We start from the raw sequence: 17831 nt of genomic DNA on the forward strand, positions 1-17831 counted from the left end.
TCCTAGGGGGACCAATATCCTGGTGGGGAGGTTTGCTAAGGCTACTGGGGAGAGTTTAAACTAGAATTGCTGGGGGGTGGGAACCGAACTGAAGAGACTGGGGAAGAGGCAGTTGGCTCACAAATAGAGAAAGCTTGGAGACCGTGTGTGAGGAAGGATAGGTAGGTGATAGAGAAGGGTCGCTCTCAGACTGAAGGTTTGAAATGTGTCTATTTTAAAGCAAGGAGTATTGTGAACAAAGTGGATGAGTTTAGAGCATGGATCAGTACTTAGAGATAAGATCTGGTGGCCATTACAGAGACTTGGATGGCTCAGGGACAGGAATGGTTACTTCAAGTGCTAGGTTTTATATGTTTCAGAAAGGACAGGGAGGAAGGCAAAAGAGGTGGGGACGTGGCTCTGTTGATCAGAGATAGTGTCACAGCTGCAGAGAAGGTGGACGTCATGGAGGGATTGTCTACGGAGTCTCTGTGGATGGAAGTTAGGAACAGGAAGGGGTCAATAACTTTACTGTGTGTTTTTAATAGGCCGCCCAATAGTAACAGGGATATTGAGGAGCAGATAGGGAAACAGATCCTGGAAAGGTGTAATAATAACAGAGTTGTCACGATGGCAGATTTTAATTTCCCAAATATCGATTGGCATCTCCCTAGAGTGAGGGGTTTAGATGGGGTGGAGTTTGTTAGGTGTTTTCAGGAAGGTTTCCTGATACAATATGTAGATAAGCCTACAAGAGGATAGGCTGTGCTTGATCTGGTATTGATCTAGTCAGGTTTCAGATCTCTCAGTGGGAGGGCATTTTGGAGATAGTGATCATAATTCTATCTCCTTTACAATAGCATTGGAGAGAGATAGGAACAGACAAGTTAGAAAAGCGTTTAATTGGAGTAAGAGGAAGTATGAGGCTATCAGGCAGGAACGGAAGCTTAAATTGGGAACAGATGTTCTCAGGGGAAAGTATGGAAGAAATGTGGCAAATATTCAGGGGATATTTGTGTGGAGTTCTGCATAGGTACATTCCAATGAGACAGGGAAGTTATGGTGGGGTACAGGAACCGTGGTGTACAAGACTGTAATAAATCTTGTCAAGAAGAAAAGAAAAGCTTACAAAAGGTTCAGAGAGCAAGGTAATGTTAGAGATCTAGAAGATTATAAGGCTAATAGGAAGGAGCTTAAGAAGGAAATTAGGAGAGCCAGAAGGGGCCATGAGATGGCCTTGGCGGGCAGGATTAAAGAAAACCCCAAGGCATTCTACAAGTATGTGAAGAGCAAGAGGATAAGATGTGAAAGAATAGGACCTATCAAGTGTGACAGTGGGAAAGTGCGTATGGAACCGGAGGAAATAGCAGAGGTACTTAATGAATACTTTACTTCAGTATTCACTATGGGAAAGGATCTTGGTGATTGTAGTGATGACTTGCAGTGGACTGAAAAGCTTGAGCTTGTAGATATTAAGGAAGAGGATGTGCTGGAGCTTTTGGAAAGCATCAAGTTGGATAAGTCACCAGAACCGGGTGAGGTGTACCCCAGGCTACTGTGGGAGGTGAGGAATGAGATTGCTGAGCCTCTGGCGATGATCTTTGCATCATCAATGGTCCCCATGGGAGAGGTTCCAGAGGATTGGAAGGTTGTGGATGTTGTTCCTTTATTCCAGAAAGGGAGTGGAGATAGTCCAGGAAATTATAGACCAGTGAGTATTACTTCAGTGGTTGGTAAGCTGATGGAGAAGATCCTGAGAGGCAGGATTTATGAACATTTGGAGAGGTATAATATGATTAGGAATAGTCAGCATGGCTTTGTCAAAGGCAGGTCGTGCCTCATGAGCCTGAGTGAATTTTTTGAGGATGTGACTAAACACATTGATGAAGGAAGAGCAGTAGATGTAGTGTATATGGATTTCAGCAAGGCAGTGGATAAAGTACCCCATGCAAGGCTTATTGAGAAAGTAAGGAGGCATTGCTTTGTGGATCCAGAACTGGCTTGCCCACAGAAGGCAAAGAGTGGTTGTAGACAGGTCATATTCTGCATGGAGGTCGGTGACCAGTGGTGTGCCTTGGGGATCTGTTCTGGGACCCTAACTCTTTGTGATTTTTATAAATGGCCTGGATGAGGAAGTGGAGGGATGGGTTAATAAGTTTGCTGATGACACAAAGTTTGGAGGTGTTGTGGAGGGATGTCAGAGGTTACAGCGGGACATTGATAGGATGGACAGATGGAGTTCAACCCAGATAAGTGTGAAGTGGTTCATTTTGGTAGGTGAAATATAATGGCAGAATATAGTATTAAGGGTAAGACTCTTGGCAGTGTGGAGGATCAGAGGGATCTTGGGGTCCGAGTTCATAGGACACTCAAAGCAGCTGGGCAGGTTGACTCTGGTTAAGAAGGCATACAATGTATTGGCCTTCATCAATCATGGAATTGAATTTAGGAGCCGAGGGGTAATGTTGCAGCTATACAGGACCCTGGTCAGACCCCACTTGGAGTACTGTACTCAGTTCTGGTTGTCTCACTACAGGAAGGATGGGAAACCATAGAAAAGGTGCAGAGGAGATTTACAAGGATGTTGCCTGGATTTGGGAGCATGCTTTATGAAAACAGGTTGAGTGAACTCGGCCTTTTCTCATTTCATTTAAAAATATTTTTATTAATTATTATTTAAAATCAACAAAAAACAATACATTGAAGTAATTGAGTCAACATATTAATATGTACAATAAGAGTTAAACTATCAACCAAGCTAATCAATATATCAAGAATAATAAGAAAAAACAATTTTTTTTGGAAATAAGAAATAAGGAAAAAGAACCCCTACTAACTAAATCAAAAAAACCCTACTAACAAAAAAAAAACCAAAAAAAAAAACACCTGGAGCAGAAACCCGGAGCTATACGCCATACAAGCTTCCATAAAAAAAAAGACATCAGTCCTCCAACCAAATCCATTCACCCAAAAATCAGAAGGGGACCATCTTAACTAACTCAAATCAAATGATATTAGCAGGCAAAAGAGTCCCACCTTTTCTCAAAGTCAAATCGAGGATCAAAAGTTTGACTTCTGATTTTCTCCAAACTAAGACATAACATCACTTGAGAGAACCATTGTATCAAAGTGGGAGCAGAAGCATCTTTCCATTTCAGTAAAATAGCCCTTCTGGCCAATAATGTGACAAATGCAATTACATATTGGTCTGATATAGAAACACCGTGAATATATTGACGGATTATACTGAACAAAACTGTCAATGTATTAGGTTATAAATTAATTTTTAAAGCTTTAGAAATTGTAGAAAAAATAGGTTTCCAAAACTGTTTCAATACAGAACATGACAATATGTGTCAATGTAGCTGTCTCAGTTTTACATCCATCACACTGACTATTAACATTAGGAAATATTTTAGACAGTCTCTCCTTTGTCAAATAATAATGATGTACAATTTTAAATTGAATTAGAGAGTGACTGGCACAAATCGAAGAAGAGTTAACCACCTTCAAAATTCGCAGCCAATCCTCTGTTATCATGTTAAGCTCTCTTTCCCAATCTTGCTTAATCTTAAGTAAAGGATATTTATCCTGTTGTAATAGTAAATAAGTTGAGTGAACTCAGCCTTTTCTCCTTGGAGTGACGGAGGATGAGAGGTGACCTGATAGAGGTGTATAAGATGTTGAGGGGCATTGATCATGTGGATGGTCAGAGGCTTTTTCCCAGGGCTGAAATGGCTGGCAACAAGAGGGTACAGGCTAAAGGTGCGTGTGTGTGTGTTTTTCCCCACGCAGAGTGTGCCTGGAATGGGCTGCCGGCAATGGTGGTGGAGGGGGATACAATAGGGTCTTTTAAGAGACTTTTGGATAGGTACATGGAGCTTAGAAAAATAGAGGGCTATGGGTAACCCTAGTAATTTCTAAGGTAGGGACACGTTCGGCACAACTTTGTGGGCTGAAGGGCCTTGTATTGTCCGTAGGTTTTCTAAGTTTCTAAACATAAAAAATTTTGAAAGGAATAGATAAGATGGTAGGAAAGTTGTTTCCATTGGTAGGTGGGACTAGAACTAGGCAACATTGCCTCAAGATTCAGGGGAGAAGATTTAGGATGGAGATGAGGAGAAACTGTTTTGCCCAGAGAGTGGTGAATCTGTGGAATTCTCTGCCCAGGGAAGCAGTTGTGGCTTCCTCACTAAATATATTTAAGATACAGTTAAATAGTTTTTTTACATAGTAAGGGAATTCAGGGTCATGGGGAAAAGGCAGGTAGATGGAGCTGAGTTTACGGACAGATCAGCCATGTTGGGGCAGGCTCGATGGGCCGGTTGGCCTACTCCTCCTGCTCCTATATCTTATGTTCTTATCTCCAGTCCTGCTGAAGGGTCTCAGCCCGAAACGTCGACTATACTCTTCTATAGATGCTGCCTGGCCTGCTGAGCTCCTCCAGCATTTTGTGCATACTGCCTTATCTTCATCAACTTTCATTTTAAGATCTCCCCCGTCTCTTTTGGCTCCACACATGCATTACCTTCTGATCTTTCAGAGGACCAATTTTGTCCCTTGCCTGCACATGGTCCGTATCCCCCTGTTTCCTGTTCCTGTGCCTGTCTAAATGTTTAAACATTGCTATGAAATCTCTTTCCACCACCACCCCCGGTGTTCCAGCTACCTAACACTAAAATAAAACACTTGCTTTGTGCATTTCTCTTAAATTTATTCCCTTTCACCTTAAGCTTATGCCATCTAGTATTTGACATTTGCACATAACATATCTGTAGAATCCCTTCGGATTCCCCTTCACTGTGTCTGCTAGGGATACCCCATGCCTTCTTTTTGCCCTCCTGTTTTCTTTAAGTGTTCTCTTTCATTTCTTGTACTCCATAAGCACCTCATTTGTTCCTACTTGCCTATACCAGCTTTGTACCTCCTGTTTGCTCTTAACCAAGGCATCAGTATCTCTTGAAAACCAAGGTACCCTAAACCATGTAACCATATAACAATTACAACACGGAAACAGGCCATCTCAGCCCTTCTAGTCCGTGCCGAACTCTTACTCTCACCTATTCCCACCAACCTGCACTCAGCCCATAACCCTCTATTCCTTTCCCGTCCATATAGCTGTCCAATTTAACTTTAAATGACAACATCGAACCTGCCTCAACCACTTCTGCTGGAAGCTCGTTCCACACAGCTACCACTCTCTGAGTAAAGAAGTTCCCCCTCATGTTACCCCTAAACTTTTGCCCTTTACTCTCAACTCATGTCCTCTTGTTTGAATCTCCCCCACTCTCAATGGAAAAAGCCTATCCACGTCAACTCTATCTGTCCCCCTCATAATTTTAAATACCTCTATCAAGTCCCCTCTCAACCTTCTACGCTCCAAAGAATAAAGACCCAACTTGTTCAACCTTTCTCTGTAACTTAGGTGATGAAACCCAGGTAATATTCTAGTAAATCTAGTAAACATTCTAGTAAACCTGTTACCTTTACTTTTTATTCTGACAGGCAAACTTCATACTCTCAAATTTTCACTTTTGAAGAGGTCCCACTTACCAAGTACACCTTTGCCAGAAAACAGCCTGTCCCAGATCCTTTCTGAATCTATCAAAATTGGCCTTTTTCAAATTTAGAATTTCAACCTGCGGACCAGACCTATCTCCTTGCATATTCACTTTGAAACTAATGGCACTGTGGTCACTGGATGCAAAGAGTTGACCTACACAAACCTTTGTCACCTGCCCTGTCTCATTCCCTAATAGCAAATCCTGAACACATTTGACAAACTCTATCCCAACTAGTCCTCTTATAGTATGGGAATCCCAATCAATATGTGGAGGCTGCTTCTCTCTTTCACTTCACTAAACTGACAAGACAAGCCATCTAGTTCCTGCTTCTTTGACTCCGGTCGATAGGTCAGGATGAAATTGAAGTGGTTTAAAAAAAAGAGACCACCTGGTCTGCCTGGAATTCAGTCTTTAGGCCTCCTGAATATATCCCAGTTTCTTGTGGTCTGACAACACAATAAATGGGTTCTTGACCCCTTCATACCAGTGACACCAGTTCTCCCAAGCCAACTTGACTGTGAGCAGCTCTTTAGTTCCGAGGTAACCTCAGCTGGGGATAGCGCCTGGAGAAGATTGCACGTGGGTGCAGTTCATTGTCTGAAGGTGTCTGCTGAGACAATACTGCATCCACTCCAACATCTGAGGCAATCCACCTCCGCAATGAAGGGAATGTCTGGCTTAGGTGAAACCAAAATGGGAGCCATCATGAACCACTGTTTAAGTTTTGCAAAAGTAGCCTCCGCTCTGGTTGTCCAAATAAAGGGGCCCATGGATCTCTTAGTTACTGCTATAAGCTGAGCCACCGCTGAGCTGAAATTCCTGATGAACTGACGTGCTCCTTCATGTACTTTAAGAATAGGATGTCATCCAAGTCGATGAAGTTGTACTTATGGTGAGCATTCCAAAGCATGTTGTTTATAAAGGTCTGGAAAGGTGCTGGCCCATTCACGAGGCCAAAGTCATGACCAGTTACTCATAGTGCCCTGTTGGAGTGTTGAATGCAGTCATCGCCTCAATGCAGACCAGATTGTACGCACTCCACAAGTCTAGCTTTGAGGGTATTCTTGTCCCTTTGGAGAATCTCAGTGTTCATGAGTGGAAGGGGGTAATGATTTTTGGCCATTATGTGATTCAGCCCTCTATACTCAATGCATAGCCGCAGGCTCCCATCTTTTATCTGCACGAAGAAGCCTGCATCAACTGGTGAGGAGGACCGAATGAATTCCATGGCAAGAGCTCCTCTATGTGCTCGTCCATAGTGCTTCTCTCTGGGCCTGAGATTGCGTACAGTCGGCCCCGCGGAGGACAAGTACCAGGTAGTTGCTCTCCAGCACGGTTGTAGGCTTGGTGTGGTGGAAGAGTCGAAGCCTTTCCCCTGCTGGAGTCCTCTTCCAAATCCTTGTAGATGGAAGGGATTGTGACCAGCTTGGGTGTTGCAATTATTCCTGAACCTCCTTCTGAGAATGACTCCCGAGGCTCCTGAGGTAGCGGGGCTGATTCAGAATTCCTCAGAGTCTCCTCCATAGGTTCACTAGAGTTTTTAGTTGAAACAGAGACCAACTCAGAGTCCAAATCCTCAAACAACAACAACAAAGTTCGACAAATGGTCTTTGTGCTCCTGGGACCCAGCTCCAAGGGTCTACGTTTAGAAACATTTGCTTCGTTGGGGCCTGGTGCTTGGGCACCTCCTGGGCTTGCTCTTGAACTACAGACCCTCACTCTCTAGACAGGGCCAGGATTCACACTGGAGCTGGCTTGGACTGGGTATCCCGAAGGCTCCAGGTTTACCCCAAACAAGAGTCTGCCCCCTCATCAGCTGCTGGTCTCAGGAGAGTCGGCGGGGGGGGGGGCAGGGGGATGGAACTAAGCTGAAAACATACCCCTTGCAACAACTGGTTGATGCAATGATCCTCCCTTCCTTCCAGTTCATGATAAGGTTACGCTGGGAATGCCAAGGGTGCCTGGGGATCGGGGGTACGTGAGGAGAATCTATGATGTGAAGACAACCATCCTCCACATGTTCCTCTACCCTCATCCACGAAGCTGATGCCTGCTGTAGGATTCGCCCGGAACCAAGATGCAGGCATGGGCTGGCTCAACTTCTGCAGCGGTATGCCGAGTCGGCCGGCTGTCCCCCAGACTGACTGCTCCAGAGTCCACAAAGGCGTTCGCCTCTCATTGGCTCTTACCCCAGGAGGTCTCCACCTTCAGCGAGACAGCAGAATCAGCAGGATTGGGAGTAATGGCTGCTATCACTGCAGTCCTGCCGACATTGGATGTTCTGATCAGTTTTCCGATGGCAGTAGCTTTGGACATTCAGAATCCGAATCCGGTTTATTATCACTGGCACATGATGCGAAATTTGTTAACTTAGCAGCAGCAGTTCAATGCAATACATAATATCATCACCATCATCATCATCATCATCAGGTGCCGTGCAGCCTGCAGATAGGATTCTCCTTCTTTTTGTATATCACCATAATTCTGTCTTTCGGCAATTGATAGATAGTGCAAAAATGGGTCTTTCTTCAACAATTATATCATACATAATACATAGAAGAAAAAAAAGTAAATTAATTACAGTATACATATATTGAATAGATTAAAATCATGCAAAAACAAAAAATATATATTTTAAAAAGTGAGGTAGCTTTCATGGGTTCAATGTCCATTTATGAATCAGATGGCAGAGGGGAAGAAGCTGTTCCTGAATCACTGAGTGTGTGCCTTCAGGCTTCTGTATCTCCTACCTGATGGAAACAGTGAGAAAAGGGCATGCCCTGGGTGCTGGAGGTCCTTAATAATGGACGTTGCCTTTCTGAGACACCACTCCCTGAAGATGTCCTGGGTACTTTGTGGGCTAGTACCCAAGATGGAGCTGACTAAATTTACAACCCCCTGCAGCTTCTTTCGGTCCTGTGCAGTAGCCCCTCCATACCAGACAGTGATGCAGCCTGTCAGAATGCTCTCCATGGTACAACTATAGAAGTTTTTGAGTGTATTTGTTGACATGCCAAATCTCTTCAAACTTCTAATGAAGTCTAGCCCCTGCCTTGCCTTCTTTATAACTACATCGATATGTTGGGACCAGGTTAGATCCTCAGAGATCTTGACATCCAGGAACTTGAAACTGCTCACCCTCTCCTCTTCTGCTCACTCTATGATCCTTCATCTTACCCTTCCTGAAGTCCACAATCAGCTCTTTCCTCTTACTGTGTCACAAGGGGTGCTGGGAACAGACCCAAATGCAAGACACAGACACTGAAGTACAAGGAACAGGACTTGACTAGAGTAAGGACGCGACAGGATTCAGGCAAGGAGCAGGGACAAGAACGCAGACTTGGGCCAGGGAAAGCGGGACCAGGACTAGGAACCATGGACTAGGAGAGAAGGCTTGGACTCCGAGCCCGAGACTGGACAAGGACCCAGAACCTGGGTGTTGCCTCGGGCTCGGACCCCAGAACCAGACAAGGATATGACATGGCTTGAGGCTTGGGGTCTTGGGTCTTGAGCTTGGCTTGGGATCCTCAAGGCTTGGGGTCTTGGGTCTTGAGCTTGGCTTGGGATCCTTGAGGCTTGGGGTCTTGGGTCTTGAGCTTGGCTTGGGATCCTCGAGGCTTGGGGTCTTGGGTCTTGAGCTTGGCTTGGGATCCTCGAGGCTTGGGGTCTTGGGTCTTGAGCTTGGCTTGGGATCCTCGAGGCTTGGGGTCTTGGGTCTTGAGCTTGGCTTGGGATCCTCGAGGCTTGGGTCTTGAGCTTGGCCTGGGATCCTCAAGGCTTGGGGTCTTGGATCTTGAGCTTGTCTTGGGATCCTCGAGGCTTGGGGTCTTGGTCCTGAGCTTGGCTTGGGATCCTCGAGGCTTGGGGTCTTGGGTCCTGAGCTTGGCTTGGGATCCTCGAGGCTTGGGGTCTTGGGTCTTGAGCTTGGCTTGGGATCCTCGAGGCTTGGGGTCTTGGGTCTTGAGCTTGGCTTGGGATCCTCGAGGCTTGGGGTCTTGGGTCTTGAGCTTGGTTTGGGATTCTCGAGGCTTGGGGTCTTGGGTCTTGAGCTTGGTTTGGGATTCTCGAGGCTTGGGGTCTTGGGTCTTGAGCTTGGCTACCAGCTGGGGTCTTGGGTCTTGAAATGCAGAGGCTGATAACTCAGAGACTGGAGCTGAGAGACAGACTGGGAACTAAACATCAACATAGAGCCGGGACTTATCCTTAAACAAGCCAGGGCTCATCTTTAACACAACACAAACCTGAGACAGGACAGGACATAGACATAAAGCTGGGACTTATCCTACGACAAGCCAGGACTCAACTTCATCTCCACACCAAGGTAGGACAGGTCTCTCTGTCAGGTAACGGCGGAACAGCCTGGCTTACCCCACAGAGATGAGGGCAAGACAAGACAGATCCCCTGCAGGGCAACAGCAAAATGGCCTGGCTTACCCCACAGAGGCAAGGACAAGAGGGGACAAACACCAAAAAATGACAGACAGTTCCATCTCTGCTCCGGGGAAGCTCCAAGTCTCAGTTCAGCCAGCAATCTCAGCTGGCTACAGAAACAGTCAGATCCCTACCTGGCTCAGAGCGGCTGGCAACCACTCAGCTGGCCCAGGAAACAGTCAAATTCATACCGCAAAGACAGCTCCGGCTACTGATAACAAGGCTCCATGAGGGGATGGTTCCCCAATGCAGCCTAGAGATGGCAATTGGCTGCTCTAGCCTTCTACCAGCAGGTCACTCCAAGGGGGACTGACAAGACAAACCAGCCACCCACACTTAATCCCAAGGCTACTTATATTGCAAGCCCAAAGATGGGAATCAGGTGCCTTTGATTTAGTTAAACAAGGGACAGCTGGAAGACCTGGAGACCTGAGTCCATGGACCGGACTGTGAACCGGAATGCGGATTTCACGGACCAGACCATTGAATACTGATGTTGAGTGCCAGGTTGTTGTTGTGACACCACTCCACTAGTTGGCTTATCTTGCTCCTGTATGCCCTCTCATTACCATCTGAGAGTTTACCAACAATGGTTGTATCATCCGCAAATTTATAGTTGGTATTGAGGTATGCCTAGCCACACAGTCATGGGTATATAGAGAGTAGAACAGTGGGCTAAGCACACACCCCTGAGGTGTGCCAGTGTTGATCGTCAGCGAGGAGGAGATGTTATCACCAATCCGCACAGACTGTAGTCTTCCGGTTAGGAAGTCAAGGAACCATTTGCAGAGGGAGGTACAGAGGCCCAGGTTCTGCAACTTCTCAATCAGGACTGTGGGTGTGATGGTATTAAATGCTGAGCTATAGAGCTATGGAGGTTGTGTTTCTCCAGACTCTGCAGAAATGTTCTCTCTGTGGCTGGCCTCTGCATACGAGAGGCGCTGGAGCTCCACTGAGCATCCTGACATAACTGTTTGTGTTGTCCAGGTGGTTTAAAGCCATGTGAAGAGCCATTAAGATTGCATCTGCCATTGACCCATTGTGGCGATAGGCAAATTGCAATGGGTCCAGGTCCTTGCTGAGACAGGAGTTCAGTCTACTCATGACCAACCTCTCAAAGCATTTCATCACTGTAGATGTGAGCGCTACTGGGCGATAGTCACTAAGGCAGCTCACATTATCCTTCTTAGGCATTGGTATAATTGTTGCCTTTTTGAAGCAAGTGGAATTTCTGCCCCTAGCAGTAAGAGGTTGAAAATGCCCTTGAATACTCCCACTAGTTGGTTGGCACAGGTTTTCAGAGCCTTACCAGGTACTCCATCGGGACCTTCCGCCTTGCGAGGGTTCACTCTCTTTAAAGACAGCCTAACATCGGCCTCTGAGACAGACATCACAGGGTCATCAGGAATCTTCACAGTTGTAGTTGTGTTCTCCCTTTCAAAGTGGGCATAGAAGCTGTTGAGTTCATCTGGTAGCGAAGCATTGCTGCCATTCATGGTATTGTGTTTCGCTATTCGCCCCACAGGCGATCTGCTTCCACACAAGAACTGCAGCAACCTTAACACCGATGCCAGAGCCTCTCATCAGTGGGGAGTCTGTTGCAGCCGATTCGCATGGGCTCAACGGGATCTTGAGCAGGGGATGCTGTCCGACTTAAGATGTGGAACTGCGATGCATTGAGGCCAGGCTCAGGCTAACCCTCTTTAACACCTTGAGGTAGTCCCACTGTCGCTCCGCCAGGCAATTATTGAGGTGGTTGGATTGAACAATCGAAGCCTCTGGGTCCTCTCCAGCTCTCCCAAGGCAAGGGCATCCTTTAGTTCATCCTGGAGTCAGTGCCGGTACAATGTGGCCAAGGCCTCCCCATTTCAGCAGCTCTCTTCCGCCAGAGTCTGAAATTCAATCTCGTAGTCGACTGTTGACCGACTATTCTGACGCACCGTCATCAGGCGGTCCGAGGCTCGGTTTGCTCTGTCGAGATGAATTCTTCCGAATCCGAGCAAATCTCCAATCTTTGCTCCCAATGCACGGTGGTCCAGGCCAGGGCTCTCCCGGTCGGGATAGAGATCATGAAGGCCACTTTTCTGGGACCAGGACGGCTGGAGTTCAAACGCCAATGAACATTGAGCGAGGAAGCGTTGGCAGGAGCCGGGTTACCGGCTCAATCTCTCTGGGGTCGGAAGATGGACTGGCTCGCGGAACAAATGACAGCCTCACCCGAGCGACACTGGCTTCCTCCTTGCAATAGTTGGCACCCGGCGACCTTTTTCTCCAGACTCTCCAGAAATGTACTCTCTGTGGCTGGCCTCTGCATACGAGAGGCGCTGGAGCTCCACTGGGTCCATGTTGGCCTGAATCGTACCGTGACGAGAGCCCCAGGTCAGGATGGTTAGGACCCAAGCGCTGGAGTATCTGAGAGCGGAACTGTATGTTCCTGCCAGGATTAACGGCAAAGTGAATAGGAATAAGGAACGCAAACAACAGGAATTCTGCAGATGCTGGAAATTCAAGCAACATACATCAAAGTTGCTGGTGAACGCAGCAGGCCAAGCAGCATCTATAGGAAGAGGTGCAGTCGATGTTTCAGGCCGAGACCCTTAGTCAGGACTAAGGGTCTCGGCCTGAAACATCGACTGCACCTCTTCCTATAGATGCTGCTTGGCCTGCTGCGTTCACCAGCAACTTTGAGGAATAAGGAACCTTGGTTCTCAAGGGATATTGCAACTCTGATAAAGAAGGAGAGGGAGTTGTATGACATGTATAGGAAACAGGGAGTAAATAAGGTGCTTGAGGAGTATAAAAAGTGCAAGAAAATATTTAAGAAAGAAATCAGGAGGGCTAAAAGAAGACATGAGGTTGCCTTGGCAGTCAAAGTGAAGGATAATCCAAAGAGCTTTTACAGGTATATTAAGAGCAAAAGGATTGTAAGGGATAAAATTGGTCCTCTTGAAGATCAGAGTAGTCGGCTATGTGCGGAACCAAAAGAAATTGGGGAGATTTTAAATGGGTTTTTTGCATCTGTATTTACTAGGGAAACTGGCATAAAGTCTATGGAATTAAGGGAAACAAGTAGTGAGATCATGGAAACTGTACAGATTGAAAAGAAGGAGGTGCTTGCTATCTTGAGGCAAATTAAAGCGGACAAATTCTTATGCCCTCCCTCCTACACTAACTCTTTAGCCAAGTGTTAAACTGTATAATCTTCCTATTTCTGGCCTCACTAGCATGTGGCACATGTAACAATCCTGAGATCACAACCCTGGAGGTCCTGCCTTTTAACATAGCACTGAATTCCCTGAGCTCCCTATGCAGAATCTCATCACTCATCCCACCCACATCATTGGTACCTGATGGACTAGGAGCTCTGGCTGTTCACTCTCCCACTTAAGAACTTGAGCCAAAATATCCCAGGCTCTAGCACCCAGGAGGCAACATTCCCTCTGGGAATCTCGGTCTTATCCACTGATCCTCCTGTCTGTACCCCTAACTAATGAATCCCCTGTCACCACAGCGTGCTCCCCCCTTCCCTTCTGAGTCACAGAGCCAGACTCAGTGCCAGAGTCCTGTCTTTCCTCTGCTAGGTCATTCCCCTCCCTCCCCCAACACTATCCAAACCTGTAGTTGAGGGGGATGGCCACAGGGGTACTCTGCACTGGCTCCTTAACCTTAACCCTCTTCTCCTTCCCGGCTGCCACCCAGTTTTCTGTGTCCTGCACCTTGGGTGTAACTACTTCTCTATGAGTCCCATCCATCACCCCCTCAGCCTCCCGAATGATCCAGAGTTCATCCAGTTCCAGCTCCGACTCCTTAATGCAGATTGTTAGAAGCTGCAGCCGGATGCACTTCTCACAGTTGTAGTTGTCAGAAACACAAGGTCTCCCTGCCTTCCCACATCCCGCAACAGGACCATTCAACTCTCCTGCCTGACTTCTTTACTGTTCCTAACTGAGCAGATATAAAGAAGGAAAAACTGTAGGGGAGAAAAAATACTCAAGCTACAGCTTATTTTTTTTGCCTTCTCTCATTCAAGCCTCCTCCTTGCTGAAGCCTCAAACCCCCACTCCAACTCTGACCACTCCAATGATGGCCGCTCCGCTTGCTCCTGACTTTCTTTAATTTGTTTTCGTCAATCAATCCCAAACATTGATGGACAGCTGCTCAAAGCACCAAATTGCTGCAGTCTCTTCTACTCAATGGGGAAACCTGAGTGAACTATATCTTCTCAGGTTTCCGATCCCTGATTTAGCACTGCTCAAAGCTGCAAACTGCTGCAAGTCGCTGCCTTTTCTACTCGATATGTACTGTACTGTGCACTTTGGTCTGGAGGAATGTTGCTTCATTTGGCAGTATGTGTGTAGACGAACCACAGCCACCACTCGCTCGTGTCCACATTGCACCAGAATATGTGGATCCTCAATTAGCCTCGATAGCAACGTGAGGAACCACCAACAGACAACTCCTCAGGTAAACATCACACTCAACTCGAGTGATCACCCTATTACTAATATATGCGTGTGGTTGAATGACAATAAACTGAACTTTAACTTGAAGAGACCGTCTGAGAACTTGAACAGAACTTGCACTGGGAGAGAATTTTGTAAGGTTAATTTGAACATGTTTGAATATTAGAGTTTTATTCAAAGTTAAAAGACTGCTGAAGAAAGGAAATTGGAAAACGGAGCGGTGCTGGCTGGAAAGAGTTGAGGAAGAGGTCGGGAGGAGTTTGAACTTCGGTGTGACTGGATGGAGTCTGATGCTTCTGGGTATTTGCCGTTGTCATGTTTGCATAATACAGGCCTGAAACTGATCTGGATCAGTGCGGGAAAAGATAATTGAGTGTGACACACAACTATCGGAGCCTTTACCCACGGCTGAGATACTCGAGTGCCCACGAGGGCGCATTGTCAGATCGAATCCATACAAAAATCAAGGTTGTTTAATGTCATTTCCAGCCCACAAGTGCAGCGCTGCCTCTAATTTGTTTTTTCTAAAAATGCGCGGACCAACAATTGCTCTGAGCAAGAAATGTTTACATGGCCTGAAAACTGCGTTGCACTTTAATAAAATAATAAATAAAATCCCGGCTGCACGAAAACAAAGTCTATGTGCATGGGAGCACTTGAGTTACTGCATGACCGCGCACCCGCGCAGCTGAGATGCGAATCTTCACCAGTGTAAGGGAGAAAACACACACACACACACACACACTCACTCACACTCACACACACTCACATTCACATTCACACACACACACACACACACACACACACACTCACACTCACACACACACACACACACTCACACACACTCACATTGACACAAACATAACAAACGCGCGCACACGCAAACACGCACAAACACACATTCTCTCTTTCACACACATACACATTCACACACACAAACATACACAAACTCTCACACACACACTGACACAAACACACCCACGCAAACACATACGCACACTGACAAACACACACACACATAAACAATAAGATAAAGAACTCAATAATAAAAACACAATAAATATAACATATTATACAGTTTATATGCACATATTGATTATATGTCCATAAAGTGACGCTAGGCAAAGCACTGTCTGCAGAGTAATGAGACAATCATTTTGATGAAAGCGAAATTTTAAACTTTATTCTCATCCCTAAAGTTAGAGCACCAAACAAAACTTTGCATTCTATGGAGGCATTGGGATGTACTATCAATGTGAAAATCTGTATAAAAGTTCCATCAAACAGAATTTCCCAGCCCTGTTAATTATCCACAATTATTAATTTTAATAATAATAACCTATTTACAGAGCATTTTCCACACAGACGATGGAATTCAAAGTGTTTTACAACGGGATAAAGTGCAAACATGAAAATTAAAAGAAGACAAAAAGATGTTGGTTAAAAGCAAGGTTAAATAAATAGGTTTTGATCTGATGTTTAAAAGTGTTAATTGAGTCTACATCCCTTATAGTTCTAGATGTTGAATTCCACAGTCTAGGGCGTAGTTCAGAAAAGCTGACATGCCAATTATCTTTTGAAGGAGATTGTTGAAATTTAAGAGACCGGTGGAAGAAGACGTGAGAGTTCGAGCAGGATCATAAAACAAAAACAATCTGTGATGTACTCCAGTCCCAGACCATTGAGAGCTTTAAAAGCAAGTAAATTAATTTTTAAATCAGTTCTAAAAGATGCAGGAAGCCAATGTAGATTAGTTAGGACAGCACTGAGATGTTCCCTCATCTGAATAAAGTGAGTTCGAATAATTTCAGCGTTGAATGTGATACTCAAAATTTCCGCACACTTTAAGACCTGGTAGCAGACGAGTCGACAACTGAATGGACGGTCTCAGTGGTCCTGCCTCTCTGGGACTGATTGCCAAATCACACGGCCCTCGTCAGCTTGGCGCTGACCGTGAGAAATCCAAGTCACAGTTTGAACCGGGGAGCGCCCACAGAAAAAGCAAAGACATGTCGGGAGTTCTCCGTGGGCCGTTTGGCTGCCGCTTGTCCGTGATGCAGTCTTTAATGCAAAAGGCGAACATTCACGTGAAACCGCCAAAAGAGAAAATCGGCCCTTTGGTGAGTTTGTAGCCATATGGCACAGCCACGACTTCTCCAGTGAGTGCAACCTGATGACCGTCACGTACATCCAACAGAGTGGAAAAATCTGAATTTAGAAAAAAAACATTATTTTCAAAATTACTCTAAAATAGTGCTGCCCGAAGACCTGATTTTGTAAAATCCGAATTCGGAGTTACGAGCTCATCAAAGGTTACGGGAGAGGCAGGAGAGTGGGGGTTGAGAGGGAGAATGAATTAGTCATGATGGAATGGTGAAGCAGTCTCGATGGGCCGAATAGCCTAAATCTGCTCTTATGTTTCATGGTCTGATGGTCGCACGGAAATTTAGAGTTTTGCACACTTTATAAAAACTAAATGAACTTTGAAATTCACACTGTTACTTTGCTCGCTTTTTAACGGGTCTCTCTGGAATATATTTTTCCTTGCCTTACTTCATCAATGTATGTTGTTAAAACTGCTATTTATATAATTTATTCTCATTTTCTTAAGGTAAAAATTGGGTTGCTAATGTTTTTGCCCCCTCTCTGTAAAATTTTAACACTTGACAGATTTTTTTTGGCACTGCACGGATTTGGGCATCTATAAAATGGTAACGCAGTGTTTCTCTCTGTTTCTTTGTGTGGTTTTACAGAAGACAGTTCTGTGTCTGTCGGTTTTCGCATTGAGCCTGTTTGGACCAGCGGGTTGGATTCTGCATCGCCTGCCGGAATACCGTAAAAGAAATTAAAAGGAACAGGGAGGTTTTGTGGTCGACTGCATTCAGACCCCGGTTATATTTAGAATCTGAGGTTGAAAGAACATCTCGGGGATAACAATGTGCTCTCTGTTGCTGTAGTCTTTATCCCAGCTGTCTCCCGTGCTTTACAACGCGGGGAAGCGTTCCTTGCTGTTTCTGCATTTTAAATAAAAGCATCCGTCAAGAGCTACGACAACCTTAGTCAGCCTTGTTTACTTATACATTTTAATTTGCAGGCGCTGCACCGGAGACTTCACCCTACTCAATCAGAACTAGATTTACTATCATCGGCATGTGTCGTGAAATTTGTTAACTTTATGAGCAGTATAATAGAACATAGAACATAGAACATAGAACAGTACAGCACAGTACAGGCCCTTCGGCCCACAATGTTGTGCAGACCCTCAAACCCTGCCTCCCATATAAGCCCCCACCTTAAATTCCTCCATATACCTGTCTAGTAGTCTCTTAAACTTCACTAGTGTATCTGCCTCCACCACTGACTCAGGCAGTGCATTCCACGCACCAACCACTCT

The 17831-nt window shown here is 45.6% G+C and overlaps 1 protein-coding gene and 1 pseudogene across 1 annotated transcript; one reads left to right on the plus strand and one right to left on the minus strand.

The window, feature by feature from the left end:
- LOC134356710 (uncharacterized) overlaps positions 1 to 12319 on the minus strand; it is a 51508-nt pseudogene extending 39189 nt beyond the window's left edge.
- A 3980-nt stretch (positions 12320 to 16299) lies between these two features.
- si:dkey-85n7.8 (COX8 domain-containing protein) lies at positions 16300 to 17506 on the plus strand. The gene is made up of 2 exons (XM_063055809.1): positions 16300 to 16557; positions 17191 to 17506. Exons 1-2 carry the CDS (start codon positions 16315 to 16317, stop codon positions 17284 to 17286), a joined length of 339 nt encoding a protein of 112 aa, XP_062911879.1. The 5' UTR covers positions 16300 to 16314; the 3' UTR covers positions 17287 to 17506.
- Positions 17507 to 17831: the final 325 nt, after the last annotated feature.

The sequence above is a fragment of the Mobula hypostoma genome, chromosome 1, assembly GCF_963921235.1.
Source record: "Mobula hypostoma chromosome 1, sMobHyp1.1, whole genome shotgun sequence".
Classification (NCBI taxonomy): Eukaryota; Metazoa; Chordata; class Chondrichthyes; order Myliobatiformes; family Myliobatidae; genus Mobula; species Mobula hypostoma.

Bases quoted from the DNA above. Each gene is read 5' to 3' on its own strand.
- si:dkey-85n7.8 (XM_063055809.1), top strand. From the start codon at position 16,315: ATGGACGGTCTCAGTGGTCCTGCCTCTCTGGGACTGATTGCCAAATCA. The intron at 16,558-17,190 runs GTGAGTTTGTAG...GTGGTTTTACAG, and splicing joins AAGAGAAAATCGGCCCTTTG to AAGACAGTTCTGTGTCTGTC.